The sequence below is a fragment of the Salvelinus fontinalis genome, chromosome 2 (assembly GCF_029448725.1).
Source record: "Salvelinus fontinalis isolate EN_2023a chromosome 2, ASM2944872v1, whole genome shotgun sequence".
NCBI lineage: Eukaryota > Metazoa > Chordata > Actinopteri > Salmoniformes > Salmonidae > Salvelinus > Salvelinus fontinalis.
Window position 1 is genome coordinate 10,456,349 of NC_074666.1, and position 16,012 is coordinate 10,472,360.

General features: G+C 42.0%; 1 protein-coding gene across 1 annotated transcript in view; it reads right to left on the bottom strand.

Annotated features, from left to right (window-relative positions):
• Positions 1-11,826, bottom strand: part of LOC129811727 (alpha-mannosidase 2-like) — a 52,292-nt gene extending 40,466 nt beyond the window's left edge. The window contains exons 1-4 of the mRNA XM_055863280.1: positions 10,615-11,826; positions 9,421-9,684; positions 7,353-7,497; positions 2,668-2,839 (exon numbers count right to left, since the gene is read on the bottom strand). Of these exons, the coding sequence (XP_055719255.1) occupies positions 2,668-2,839; positions 7,353-7,497; positions 9,421-9,684; positions 10,615-10,755 (722 nt within the window). The 5' untranslated portion in view covers positions 10,756-11,826. The remainder of the gene's footprint in view (positions 1-2,667; positions 2,840-7,352; positions 7,498-9,420; positions 9,685-10,614) is intronic.
• Between the last annotated feature and the right edge of the window lie 4,186 nt (positions 11,827-16,012).

Sequence of the window (16,012 nt, forward strand, 5' to 3'; positions counted from 1 at the left end):
TCTGCCATCATTCAATCACCAGAAGGTTTCCTTCATTGTTCTATGATTGGACAGGTGGAAGTGGTGTGTCGTGTAGGTCTGTCCTGGTGTTGAAAAGTTGGAGTGGTGAAAGCAGGTGCCATCTTCACTGAGCAGATAGCAACACCGCATCCTAACGAGGACGGATGGACACGTCCCTTCAACAAACCGAAACACGCCGCTCAAAAACATGTCCCTTTCCAATTCTAAAAGTTCTAAAGAATTAATGAGGTCGTTTGTTCGAATTTCTCGAGCAATGCTACTCCGTGTACTGTAACAGGGAACATTTTATCATTAAGCGCCAGACCTTCAATTTGCTGACATAAAATAAAACATGCAAAGAAAACAAGTTATTACATAAGCAATGACACTCAAAAAGAAATTGTAAACACAGAATGTTCTCAACAAAAAAAATTGATCTGGTTTGCTTAGAACTCCCTCCGCATCAAATCAATATAGTACACAATAGTAAATATTTGTGTTAGATCTCCCTCCATTCTTCATCTTAAGGCTGTTTGCTTGTGCTCCTAATTGGAATTCTAACCTGCAGCTGAAATGTTTATTGCATTTCATACACAGTTTGTGTATCCCCCAAGGCTAGCTGCTGAACCCTACCCGTCAGTAGCTCGTTGTGAGCATGGCCAATGCACACAGCATTTGCACACAACATTTGTGACACCCTGCTTCTTGCTTTTGGGGCTGTTTTCTGAAGTAGAGAACCCTCTGAATCCCCCTCCATGTCACTTCCAGAGAAACCACTGACTGGCAACCATTACATTCCCAAGGGGACAAATCAAATCAAATTGTATTGTTCACATACACATGGTTAGCAGATGTTAATGTGAGTGTAGCGAAATGCTTATGCTTCTAGTTCCAACCATGCAGTAATATCTAACAAGTAATCTAACAATTTCAAAACAACTACCTTTTACACACAAGTGTAAAGGAATGAATAAGACTATGTACATATAAATATATGGATGAGCGATGGCCGAACGGCAAAGGCAAGATGCAGTAGATGGTATAGAGTACAGTATATACATATGAGATGAGTAGTGTAGGGTATGTAAACATTATAAAAAGTGGCATTGTTTAAAGTGACTAGTGATACATTTATTACATCCTATTTTGAATTATTAAGTGGCTAAAGAGACTGAGGCAGAGTGAGCGAGAACATGTGTTAACCTATGTGCCTCTCACAAACAAAATTGATTTGAGGACCTCAAGACCATAGTCAGTTTGGCTGGTTAAGGCAATTCAAACCAGTTTACTCCTGTTACCAGGCAGAGTAATATTTTTTTTTACTGTAAACTAGGATTTATTTTAAAAGTTAGGCGAAAAAATTACGAAAATCCCTTACGTTCCCTTACGCCGTCACTAGGCTTGGGCAATATACCGTTTATACCGTATACCGGGGTATTTCCCCTCGCTGCGGCTGCAGGAGTGCATGCTATGCCACTGCTTATAACTATATACTGAGTGTACAAAATATTAGGAACACCCTGCTCTTTCCATTACATAGACTGACCAGGTGAATCCAGGTGAAAGCTATGATCCCTTATTGATGTCACCTGTTAAATCCACTTCAATCAGTGTAGATAAAGAAGAGGAGACAGGTTATAGAAGGATTTTTAAGCTTTGAGACAATTGAGACATGGATTGTGTATGTGTGCCATTAAGAGGGTGAATGGGCAAGACAAAAGATTGAAGTGCCTTTGATTGGGGTATGGTAGTAGGTGCCAGGCTCTGGTTGGAGTGTGTCAAGAACTGCAACGCTGATGGGTTTTTCACGCTCAAGTTTCCCGTGTATCAATAATGGTTTACCACCCAAATGACAACCATCTAACGTGACACAACTGTGGGAAGCACTGGGGTCAACATGAGCCAGCATCCCTGTGGAACGCATTCCACACCTTGTAGTCCATGCCCTGATGAATTGAGGCTGTTCTGAGGGAAAAAGGGCTGCAACGTTATATTAAGAAGGTGTTCCTAATATTCTGTACACTCAGTGTAAGTCAATTTTAACTGTAAGAAATCTAAATCTAAGTGTCAAATAAATTGTATCCGGCTCAGGGCTCCAGCTATGCATTTGGTTTGCTAACTTGCTAGCTAAGTGTCTCGATGTCAAGATCAAGCTTCTTGGTTACAGCAGAGACATTCAATCCCCTCCTGGATCAACATCCCTGTTGCCTCATTTGTTTTGTGCGTCAAAAAATAGTGCTTCTTGTGTGCACTTCCGGTAATAGCGTAGACCCCGGTATGGTACAGAAATGGTATGATGGTATGAACATCTGGATACCACCCAACCCTAGTTGTCACATATCTTTTTTTTTGTTAAAATGACGTGGAAACAACGTTGATTTGACCAGTTTTTGTCCAGTGGGTCATTTCTAATTTAATAATTTTTTTTAGAAACCCTATAAAACCGCTGCCCCTAAGCAAGGCATAACCTTGCTTTAATTAAAATGGGAATACCAGAGGAGCATCGGAATCTTATTGTAAATCCACTGAGGAATTAGATTCCACGTTTACAGCAGCCAAGCTATATCAACAACACAATAACATAAACCAGAAGTGATTTTCTGCTCATATTGATTTCAGTATCACCTTGAAGCTAGAGTGACAGAGACAGACAGACAGACAGACTACCTCTTGACAGCGTCTCTCTTCTGGTCGTCGATGTTGTCCCACCACTTGGAGAAGTAGGAGATCTCGGACCAGATCATTTTCCTGCGGCTGTCCTCGTGGAGTTTCACCACCATGTTGTTCAGGATGTGCTGGGTCTGGTCCCGGTAGTAGTCGTCAAACGTCTTCAGCCATCCTGAGAACGTGCAAATGGACAAATATGACAAAGTGGTAGAGCATACATTACAACTGTAGACTGTCTGTCTGTCTGTCTGTGTGTATGTTTGCCATAGAGTCAATAAAGCCATCATCATCAGGTGAATGAGCAGAACATGTGGTTCAATCAATTTGCCACATCCATTGATTTAACAACATAATGTCATCACATGTCCAATGAAAATCAATGCATTCAAAAAAGTATTTCCTCTGCAAGATTAAATAGGATAAATAATTCAGTAGAAGGCACACAGGCATGAGTGCTTTTAAACTGTGCAAGGGTGTGAGTATTGTCATTAGCTACTGTATACAACTCTAAGGGAGAACCAGCCCAGTTAAACCAGAAAGCCAGCTTGGGTTACTGAAGAATTACCCAATCTCAGGCACAAAGAATAGGCTGGCCTTGGCTGTTACTGGGCTGCAGATGCTGCTACTGTGTTTACACGTGATGTGACAAACGCTCAGCACTGACTACTCTTAGTGCCTACACTAACGCCTTAGTCTCTGGAATGTCTAGTGAGGGACTACGCCTTTAAGTCACACTGCAACACAACATTAAAAGGCTGTTTCTGTGCAAAATGTACTATTGAGGAAATGTTTAAAAACAGGCTTCTGATGTGACTGATCAATTGTGTTCTTTTTCTGATATATATACACAGTAGCAGTACATTTTTAAAATTTTTACAATTTTCTACATTGTAGAATAATAGCGAAGAAATCAAAACTATAAAATAACACATGGAAACATGCAGTAGCCCAAAAAGTGTTGAACAAATCAAAAAGTAAGATTCTTCAAAATAGCCACCCCCGCCTTATTGACAACTTCAAATCAAATCAAATCAAATTGTATTTGTCACATGCCCCGATTATAACAGGTGTAGACCTTACAGTGAAATGTTTACTTACAAGCTCTTAACCAACAATGCCGTTTTAAGAAAAATAAGTGTTAAGTAAAAAAAATAATAATAAAAGAGCAGCAGTAATAGTTAAAGAGCAGCAGCAGCGAGGCTATATACAGGGTGTTACGGTACAGAGTCAATGTGGAGGCTATATACAGGGTGTTAAGGTACAGAGTCAATGTGGAGGCTATATACAGGGTGTTATGGTACAGAGTCAATGTGGAGGCTATATACAGGGTGTTAAGGTACAGAGTCAATGTGGAGGTTATATACAGGGGAAGCAGTACAGAGTCAATGTGGAGGCTATATACAGGGGAACCAGTACAGAGTCAATGTGGAGGCTATATACAGGGTGTTACGGTACAGAGTCAACGTGGAGGCTATATACAGGGTGTTACGGTACAGAGTCAACGTGGAGGCTATATACAGGGTGTTACGGTACAGAGTCAATGTGGAGGCTATATACAGGGTGTTACGGCACACAGTCAATGTGGAGGCTATATACAGGGTGTTATGGTACAGAGTCAATGTGGAGGATATATACAGGGTGTTACGGTACAGAGTCAATGTGGAGGATATATACAGGGTGTTACGGTACAGAGTCAATGTGGAGGCTATATACAGGGTGTTACGGTACAGAGTCAATGTGGAGGCTATATACAGGGGAACCGGAACAGAGTCAATGTGGAGGCTATATACAGGGGAACCGGTACAGAGTCAATGTGGAGGCTATATACAGGGGAACCGGTACAGAGTCAATGTGAAGGCTATATACAGGGGAACCAGTACACAATGTGGAGGCTATATACAGGGGAACCAGTACAGAGTCAATGTGGAAGCTATATACAGGGGAACCAGTACAGAGTCAATGTGGAAGCTATATACAGGGGGAACCGGTACAGAGTCAACGTGGAAGCTATATACAGGGGGAACCAGTACAGAGTCAACGTGGAGGCTATATACAGGGGAACCGGTACAGAGTCAATGTGGAGGCTATATACAGGGGAACCGGTACAGAGTCAATGTGGAGGCTATATACAGGGGAACCAGTACAGAGTCAATGTGGAGGCTATATACAGGCGAACCAGTACAGAGTCAATGTGGAGGCTATATACAGGGGAACCAGTACAGAGTCAACTACCCTCTGTAGTGCCTTGCAGTCGGAGGCCGAGCAGTTGCCATACCAGGCAGTGATGCAACCAGTCAGGATGCTCTCGATGGTGCAGCTGTAGAACCTTTTGAGGATTTGAGGACCCATGTCAAATCTTTTCAGTCTCCTGCGGGGGAATAGGCTTTGTCGTGCCCTCTTCACGACTGTCTTGGTGTGTTTGGACCATGATAGTTTGTTGGTGATGTTGACACCAAGGAACAAAGCTCTCAACCTGCTCCACTACAGCCCCGTTGATGAGAATAGGGGCATGCTCGGTCCTCCTTTTCCTTTAGTCCACAATCATCTCCTTTGTCTTGATCACGTTGAGGGAGAAGTTGTTATTCTGGCACCACACGGCCAGGTCTCTGACCTCCTCCCAATAGGTTGTCTCATCGTTGTCGGTAATCAGGCCGACCACTGTTGTGTCGTCGGGCAAACTTAATGATGGTGTTGGAGTCGTGCCTGGCCATGTAGTCATGGGTGAACAGGGAGCACACTCTTTGCATTCTCTCAACCAGCTTCAGGAGGTAGTCACCTGGAATGCATTTCAATTAACAGGTGTGCCATTGTTAAAGGTTAATTTGTGGAATTTCTTTCCTTCTTAATGCGTTTGAGCCAATTAGCTGTGTCGTGACCAGGTAGGGGTGGTATACAGAAGATAGCCCTATTTGGTAAAACACCAAGTCCATATTATGGCAAGAACAACTCAAATAAGCAAAGAGAAGCGACAGTCCATCATTACTTTAAGACATGAAGGTCAATCACTACGGAACATTTCAAGAACTTTGAACGTTTCTTCAAGTGCAGTCACAAAAACCATCAAGCGCTATGATGAAATTGGCTCTCATGACGACCGCCAAAGGAAAGGAAAATCCAGAGTTACCTCTGCTGCAGAGGATAAGGCCATTAGAGTTAACTGCACCTCAGAATGCAGCCCAAATAAATGCTTCACAGAGTTAAAGTAACAGACACATCAACTGTTCAGAGGACCCTGCGTGAATTAGGCCTTCATGTTGAATTGCTGCAAAGAAACCACTACTAAAGGAAGACCCAATAAGAAGAGACTTGCTTGGGCTAAGAAACACGAGCAATGGACATTAGACCGGTGCAAATCTGTCCTGTGGTCTGATGAGTCCAAATGTAAGATTCTTGGTTCCAATCCCCGTGTCTTTGTGAGACGCATAGTAGGTAAAGGGATGATCTCCGCATGTGTGGTTCCCACCGTGAAGCATGGAGGAGGAGGTGTGATGGTGTGTGGGTGCTTTGCTGGTGACAATGTCAGTGATTTATTTAGAATTCAAGGCACACTTAACCAGCATGGCTACCACAGCATTCTGCAGCAATTCGCAATCCCATCTGGTTTACGCTTAGTGGGACTATCATTTGTTTTTCAACACGTCAAAGACCCAAAACACACCTCCAGGCTGTGTAAGGGCTATTTGACCAAGGAGGGTGATAGTGCTGCATCAGATGACCTGGCCTCCAAAATCACCCGACCTCAACCCAATTGAGATGGTTTCGGATGAGTTGGACTGCAGAGTGGATGAAAAGCATACAACAAGTGCTTAGCATAGGTGGGAACTCCTTCAAGACTGTTGGAAAAGCATTCCTCATGAAGCTGGTTGAGAGAATGCCAAGAGTGTGCAAAGCTGTCATCAAGGCAAAGGGTGGCTTCTTTGATTTGCTTTGATGTCTTCACTATTATTCTACAATGTAGTAAGTAGTAAAAATAAAGAAAAACCCTTGAATAAGTTGGTGTGTCCAAACTTTTGACTGGTACTGTATATATTTTTTCTAAAGGTAACAGGACAAGACTTTCATCAATTGCTCTATGTCATCTTGTCAATAAATATCAGGCCATTTGAAAGAAAGAAAGCAGAAAGCCCTTTTTTATAATGAGAGGTCAAACACACTGATGGTCAAAACCGATAGGATAGGTCTCTTTCTCCATTGTTACAGTAGTGGTGCCACACCACACACATCTTCATGTTGTATAATTAAGCAACCCGTCTATGCCACATTATAAACTGGGTGGTTTGAGCCCTGGGTGCTGATTGGCTGACAGCCGTGGTATATCAGACCGTATACCATGGGTATGACAAAACTGTTATTTTTACTGTGCTAATTACATTGGTAACCAATGAAATATGAATCCTGACTCTGCTGTGGAGCGGCCCACGCCTTGCTTCCTGTTTGCACAAGGTGTGACTGCATTAAGTAGAGAAAACAAAGCATTAAAGAAGTCAGAGAACAATGTGCAGTGTTTCCAGGTTAGCTTTAAAGGGACAATATACTCCAAAATAAACATTTTACAAATGTTTTCAAACCTCTAAAGTAGTCCTGTGTCAAGATAAATCCATGTACCACGCCATCAATTGTGTAAACTACAACCTGATTTTGGAGTGTAATGTCCGTTTAACGCTCAGAAGTAGTGCACTGCTTACCAGGATCATTGTGTGAGTGGGGAACAACAAAGACTTGCAGTGGCTCGCTGTCCCATTCATTCTCCTGGTAGGTGATATCAAAGCCTTGTTTCCACACTCCCCCATCATGGTTGTCAAAGGTCAGGAGGTCATACACATCTAGCAACTGAAAAATAAACAACAAAAAACAAATAGTGGGATATTCTTGAGGTCAATGGAGTCACGCCTGGCTCAGTTGGTAGAGCATGGCACTTGCAACGCCAGGGTTGTGGGTTCGATTCCCACGGGGAACCAGTATGAAAATTAGATGCACTCACTACTGTACGTCGCTTTGGATAAGAGCGTCTGCTAAATGACTAAAATGTATGGTTTGCAGCAAAGCCAAACTTTATTAGGCTATGTACTCTTGAATTTGTTCAAGGAAGGAAGTTTCATGTATTTGATTCAGTTTTGTGTTTACTTTAAGTCACAGTGGCAGTCAAGTGCCTAATCCACCACAGAGAAAAGAAAGCAGTGAATCTGTTCATGAAAATATGTGTACGATAACAGTCATATCTGTGACATCAGCAGGTCAGAAGAATGCAAGTGAGAGATGGAAATTCTACCGCAAACTGAGACCGCTTGGTGTTTCTTTGGGACTCACACTAACTTAAATGTCTCTTTGTCTTTTGGCCAAATAAAATGATGGAATGAATGGAATGTGATACAAAGAGGACAATATTAAATAATGTCTGCTCTATGGTACGAGAGCCACTGACTAAAGCCATGATTTTAATAACAGGAATTTAAATCATAGAAATTAGCTTGTTATCATGATTGATGTCAAGAACAAATATGAGATATACTGTATATCAGGGTTCCCCAACTGGCGGACAGCTGGCCAAATGTGATTTTATTTATTTGTCTTTTGAGCAAAATAAATAAATAAACTAATTAATTAGTTTAAAAAATATATATATATATACAGTATATTAATTATTTTGTATTATTATTTGGGGGAATTTTCATTGTTGGACATAAAAGACTGTAAAAACACCAGGAAATCAGCTCCAAGTGATTTTAATTTAAGAAATCTGTTCCCAAGTAGGCCCACGCATAATAGAGAGACGGGTGATCGTATATAAATGTAAGCAAGGTTTGAAATTATTATGTTTTAGTCAAACATTATATCTGTTTGGGCTTCTTGCGGTCAATTTGCAGTCTACAAATGATTTGTAATTATGTTCCGGCCCCCCGACCATCCACTCATGAAAAAATCAGCCCGTGGCTGGATCTAGTTGATGAGCCCTGATGTATATACAGACATATGGTGTCTCATTCTGTCTATTTAAGCACAGGAGTGAAAGGTTTCTTTTCAATCTGTGACATTCTTGTGTATAGAGTGACTTAACTGTAACTAAAGGTATTAACTCTTTATAAAGAAACCTGTCTCTCAAGTCAAACTGCAGTCCCCTTTACGTTTCCCACATATACAACCAGAAGCATTTCCGATAAGCTGGCATTCAATACCTGACCTGACTTGATGGACAACCTGGAAAGGAAAAGGATAGTCCAACCAGACCAGATAATATAACCAAACCTTTTCAGATTACACCTGTTTGAATTCATTCGACCTGTATACTATTGCATTACGCAGTCTGTGTGCTCATAATATTAATTGGAAAAATATTCAATAACATATTATTGGCAGTGGTAGTGTAATGGTAGTGTAATGGTTTTAACATTTGTCCTTCATTTCAACACCATAACCACGACACATTGCAATAAGTATCGTCCTATTTCTTCTTCATATTTTCTTCATATTTTACACTGATGGTGGGAGCAATTCAGCATGGAAGGTTGGCATCATGGTAATGACATCATTATGGTGTCTCTTTATATAATGATATATCTTATTAAAAGAGGTGAAATTCAGAGTTCAATAAAAATAAACACTGGCAGTTAACTGTGTGCATGGAGGTTTGTTTACTTCAAACTTTCCCTGGAGTATGTTGAACAGATCCGATCGCAGTTCAATCCTATAACAATGTTGCTACACGAATACCTGAACTGTTTGTTTCTCATTGTATCCACCTTATAAAACTCTTACCTGCACCCCATCTGCTGGCTTGGAGAACTCCCTTGCCGCAAATTGACAGTCTTGTGAGTCAATAGGGAGGACCAGTGGAGGCGAAGCCAGCAGTTCTAGATAGGGCCCTTGGCTCATGTTCCCGCTGTCAAGACCCCCACGGCCATCCTTGACCGACTCCTTCAGATTGATCACAGAGTCCCTGATGTTGGCTATGATCTCATTGTTCTCTGACAGTAGTCTCTCCAAGCGGTCAATCTTATCCTGCAGGATGGACAACTGGCCCTGATGAACGAGAAGGAGGGACAGGGGAGAACAAGTTTACTGGCTTTATACAATACAGTATGCATATAATTATGCAATGAATGTTTATAAATGAGCTATAATGAGTCTATTAATATTTTAATTGACTGCCAATAAATTGTATTTGTAAACCTTTATAAAAGTAACATTATTGTAGGGTTACCAAAATGAGGACCTATGCCATCCACGGCGACAAATACAAAGTGTCAATGCATATAGGGTTATTTTTTTAAGAATTCAATGACAGGAAGTGGAAATGACTACTATATAGAAAACAAGTGGTCAGTCACCTTCTTGTTACACAAACATTACCACTTTTACCAGTTTTCACTTAGTCTCAGAAATCTCAGACCTAGGGCAACAGCACTGGGTGTATAATAGGTGTATACTGGAACATTGTTAATATTGTGGGAGGCAACCCGTATGCTTAGGAAGACTAGTTTTCACTCATTCAGGAATGGAATTATGCAACACACAACCCGGCCCACGATAAGATCTCAATATGCATTTTTTGTGTGTGTGTGTTCATTGGAACCATATCTGTTGCAAGACAATAACTCTATCATGTAACACAACGATAGTATGTACAGCCTTTAGTTGAAAATGTGTTTACATTGTCTGGAACCTTGGATAGGCCTACAATGTAACGTTATAACATTGTAGGCTAATCAGTAAGCCTACAGCAGCCAAACAACGCCAGTTCTCTATGTGATTGCCTACACAACATAGATAGGATATTGAGGAAATGGGCTACTTTATAAAGTCATTGATATTTGTGCAACCGTGTAAAAACAACGTTGCACTCAAGTTATACGCTACGATCTTATACATGCATGTCTGATCTAGACTGCAAAAAGTGAGAAAATAAGTAGCTTATCTGAACCAAACAGCCAAGGAAATGGAAAAACTTACATTTTGCAATTTATCCCCACCGTTGTTTGGACTTTTGGTATGGTCTAATTGCAGGTGATCCAGCATCAGGTACAATGAGAAGATAACAACACAGAATATGGCACTTCCAAAAACAGTGAATTGCCGACTGAGCTTCATCATAATTTACAATCGAAACTGCCAGGTGAATCGAAGCTGATCGCATTGAGTGACCGCAATTTAACCTATAGTTATGTAGATCACCCTCAGGGAATGATCGATGTCTTGACTCTGCGGTGAGGATCAGCAAAATCTCATGATATTCCCCCCCCAAAATAGTTATTCATTATTCTTTAGTGTGTTAGGACGGAACTAACATAATTGTCCACATTCACTCCTTCTATGAACAACAAGCTTTAAAAAGCTGGGTATGTCACCCAAAGGTAGCCTGAATCATGGCTGGAACAAGATACTGCGTCCCCAGTCACGAAGTTTCAGTACGAAATAGTTGTGATTCAGTAGATCGTGTTGGCCAGTGCGGACGACCCCGACTCATTCCTGCGTTTTTGTTTTCTGTTCAAATGAAGTAAGGAAGTGAAAAACATAGGTATGAACGTGCGCCGCCTACCGACTCACAACTTTTTTCATTTGGGACGCACAGGTAAAGTGGGGGATGAGTTTTTAGTCCAGAGCACAACGCGTATGGAACGTTTCCAAATCCCTAGTTTTGCATTCATTGCCCTTCCTAGTTCCTATCATATTCAGCTATTGCATCTTCCAGAAATTCGTCTCCACTCCAATCATTCATTGGTGTAGCGAAAAGTTGTCCATTAACTCCAGAAAGCACTCATTTAGATACCTTGTGAAAACAGCTGCATGGGCATGTTCAGCACCCGCTCCTGATGTTTAACGGCTCTCCAAATGCCAGCTTCACGACTACATGATCTCGTTCATATTTTCAACATTTGGAATTCAAAAAGAGAGAAAGTGTTCCAGATGTGACGCCATAATCATTGGAAAAATCAGGAGCGTTTTGTGGAAACGAACAAGCTCCACGCACCGACAAATATTAATTCCTTACTCCCTCATGATTGTAATATTAGAGGCAAACAAGTTGAAAACGCTACAAATTTAAGTCAGCATTTATGGATTGAGAAAAGCGAACGCGCAATTAATATTTTCTTAGCATTACCAGTTTCCTTTGTGAACGTAATCTCACAACTGAGAAGCGTCTCCCTTCATTCTCCAGGCCACAGTCAGTAGCAGTGGGGTAGAGGAGAACAGAAACTTGTATACGCCTACTCTGACATCATTTGGTGACGAAAAATATGGCATAATTTGTATAAAATCTAACAGGTAAAAAAAAATATATGAATGGGTTCATTTTGGAGAGTGAATTATCATCTGTTTATCGTCTATTAGGCTTAATAAAGTAATAATAATAGTTATAATAATAATAACACGAAATACTTGTTTTTGATAAACTTTTGTAATTGTATCATCAAGGTCAAATCATCTACATTTGGCAGAATTAATTTACTCGTTTAAAGATTTGCTTCATTAATCATTATCTTGCTGCAGGGTAAATGTTCCTCAATATAAATGTTTCTTCTAATATTTTCTCTGGTGGAGAAAGCTTCAAAGATCCCCATCCCTTGCTTGGAACTCAAGCTGATTTAGGAACCAATTTCGATGAAGCCTCTTTAGCCTGGTGTGCAGGGCCAGTTCTAGGCATAAGTGACATAAGCAGCCGATTAGGGGCCCTGGCCGATATGCGGCCCCATATCCCAAAAAAACTACTATTATTATTATTACTTAGTCGGGGTCTCAACTTAACATTAACAGTAAGAATAGCAGAATACACAAGGTGCAATTAAGAAATTTGGTTGTGCGTCAGCACTTTTTCTCTTGTTATGTCAGTCACTGACAGTCACTGAGTTAGCCATGTCAGTTAACAATTTATAGATTGGTAGTTAGTCTAGCCAGCTATCTAAACTTGTAGTAATCATGGCCGAATACCGATTGGGCATGCAGGGCACGTGCCCAGGGGTCATGACCTTTAGGGGGCCCACAATGATTTTGTTAGTCATTCTCACTCAGATATCATATGGCATAAGTCATTACAAAATGCGTAGAATTGCAGGAGATTAGCTATAAAACTTCAAAAATTATCTCCACCCCGTGGCAAAAATAAATCATCAGAATTGCAGAAAATTTGCTGTAAAACTGCAAAAAAATGTAGCTCTAATGAAGTCATTAAGTATTTTGAACTAAAGAGGGACACCAGACTCACCTAGCAGCAGGCTGTTCCTGAGGAGGAGTAGCAGCCAGCATGGAGGCTGTCAAAGAGTTCTGGCCTTAGAGCCTGCCTGGTAGGGGTTGAAAGGTAAACCCAGCCACCAGTTGCCCAGTGATGCGAGCCTACCAGAAGAGCTAAATTCCTTCTATGCTCACTTCCAGGCAAGCAACACTGAACCATGCATGAGAGCACCAGCTATTACGGACGACTGTGAGCTTACACGCTCCGTAGCTGATGTGAGTAAGACCTTCAAACAGGTTAACGTTCACTCAGCCTCAGGGCCAGACGGATTACCAGGACGTGTACTCAAAGCTTGCGCAGACCAGCTGGAAAGTGTCTTCACATTGCCCAACATTGCCAAGATAACCTGTCTAAATGACTATCACCCTGTAGCACTCACATCTGTAGCCATGAAATGCTTCGAAAGGCTGGTCATGGCTCACATCAACACCATCATCCCAGATACTCCAGACCCACTCCAATTCCCTTACCGGCTCAACAGATCCACAATTGACGCTATCTTTGTTGCACTCCACACTGCCCTTTCCCACCTGGAAAGGTTTCCCTTGGGCTGGCTTTCCCTTTGTAATCAGTGACAGTTTGCAAGCCCTGCCACATCCGACGAGCGTCAGGGCCATTATAGTAGGATCTGATCTTTGTCCTATATTGATGTTTTGCCTGTTTGATGGTTCATTATTTCTTATGTTTCCGGATTAGTATTCCGCTCCTTGAAAGCAGCAGCTCTAGCCTTTAACTCAGTGCAGTTGTTGCCTGTAATCCATGGCTTCTGGTTGGGATATGTAAGTATGGTCACTGCAGGGATGATGTCGTCGATGCAGTTATTAATGAACCTGTCACTAATGTGGTAAACTCCTCAATGGTATCGGATGAATCTCCGAACATATTCCAGTCTGTGCTAACGAAACAGTTCTGTAGCTTAGCATCTGCTTCATCGGACCAAATCCGTATTGGTACTTCCTTTTTAAGTTTTTGCTTGTAACAATGAATCAGGAGGATATAATTCTGATTAGATTTGCCAAATGGAGGGTGAGGTAACGCTTTGCATGCGTGGGGAGTAAAGATGGTAGGAACACCTAGGTGGGGATGCTGTTCATTGACTACAGCTCATCGTTCAAGACCATAGTGCCCCCCAAGAGCATCCCTGTCAGGACCCGGTGCGAGAAACGGTCACTAATAATCGTCAGAACCCAGAAGATGAGGCAGACACAGCAGTACTAGAGATGGTGGTTTAATAAAAGAACAAAATCTTCAGGCAAAGAAACTAAATCCACAATGTCCAAAAATAAAGCCAAGAGGCACAAAATGGAAATCCTCCAAAATACAAAAGAAACTCCACAAAGTGGTAAAAAACAGCAGGGAAAAACAAACCTCAAAAGACTACTCAAATAATACACAAGAACTAAACCAGAGAACCTCTGGAAAATCCAACAAGAGAAATATCTGTATAAAACAAGGCTTGGGCTGGGGCTGGGTGCTAACTTACAAACACTGAGCAAGGAACTGAGGAACACACAGGGTTTAAATACTAACAAGGGAATGACCTACAGGTGCAAACAATAATTAGAGCAAGAAAAACAAAAGGTACAAAAAAGGTGCAATGGGGACATCTAGTGACCAAAACCCGAACAGTCTTGGCCAAAACCTGACAATCCCTATACTAAGAACCCTGGGACTGAACACCTCCCTCTGCTACTGGATCTTGAACTTCCAGGTGGTGAGGGTAGGCAACACCTGCCCCTTAAGGGTGCGTGCTTAGTCTCCTCCTGTACTCCCTGTTTACCCACGTCTGCGTGGCCGCGCACGACTCCAACACCATCATTAAGTTGCCCACGACATAACAGGGGTAGGTCTGATCACTGACAACGATGAGGCAGCCTACAGGGAGGAGATCAGAGACCTGGCAGTCTATGAGCTTTCCGTCTATGACCTTACCCTCAACTTCAGCAAGACAAAGGAACTGATCGTGGATAACAGGAAACGGAGGGCAGAGCACGCCCCCATTCACATCAACAGGGCTGTAGTGGAGCGGGTCGAGAGCTTCAAGTTCCTCAGTATCCACATCACTAAGGAACTATCATGGACAACACCTCTTCCCCTCATGAGGCTGAAAAGACTTGGCATGGGCCCTCAGATCCTCAAAAAGTTCTACAGCTGCACCATTGAGAGCATCTTGACTGGCTGTATCACTGCCTGGTATGGCAACTGCTTGGCATCCAACCTTAAGACACTACAGAGGGTAGTGCGTAAGGCCCAGTACATCACTGGGGCCGAGCTCCCTGCCATCTAGGACCTTTATACCAGGTGGTGTCAGAGGAAGGGCCTAAAAATGGTTAAATACTCCATCCACCCAAGTCATAGACTGTTCTCTCTGCTTCCACATGGCAAGCGGTACCAGAGGCAAAGTCAGCGACCAAAAGGCTCCTGAACAGTTTCTACCCACAAGCCATAAGACTGCTGAACAGTTCATCAAATGGCTTCCCAGACTACTTGCATTGACCCCTTTCTGTTTAGTTTTTTGCACTGACTCTCTTGTACCTGCTCAATACACACTCAGTGGACTCTACCCACACACTCACACATACTACACTGACACACCAACACACACACACACACACACACACACACACACACACACACACACACACACACACACACACACACACACACACACACACACACACACACACACACACACACACACACACACACACACACACACACACACACACACACACACACACACACACACACACACACACACACACGTACACACTCACACATTGATACACTTTCACACTCTTTCACACTCTGTTTATTATCGATCCTGATTGCCTAGTCACTTTTACCCCTACTACCTACATGTAACATGGTTATATTGGTGATTCCCCTTGCCACTTTATTGTTAAGCCAATGGGTTTTTGGTTTTAGTTTTGTCTTGCCTTCACCTACTCAACATGGCATCTTATTGGCTGGTTTGCGTAGCTTGCTTACGAGGGAGGATGTTTCAGTTAGAATCGTCCCAGTGAACAAGCACCAAACCAGCGGTAAGTTGTTGGTTGCAAAGCACTGTACGTCAAAAGTGATTATTATACTCCCAAGTGATGATTTAAATGTACAATT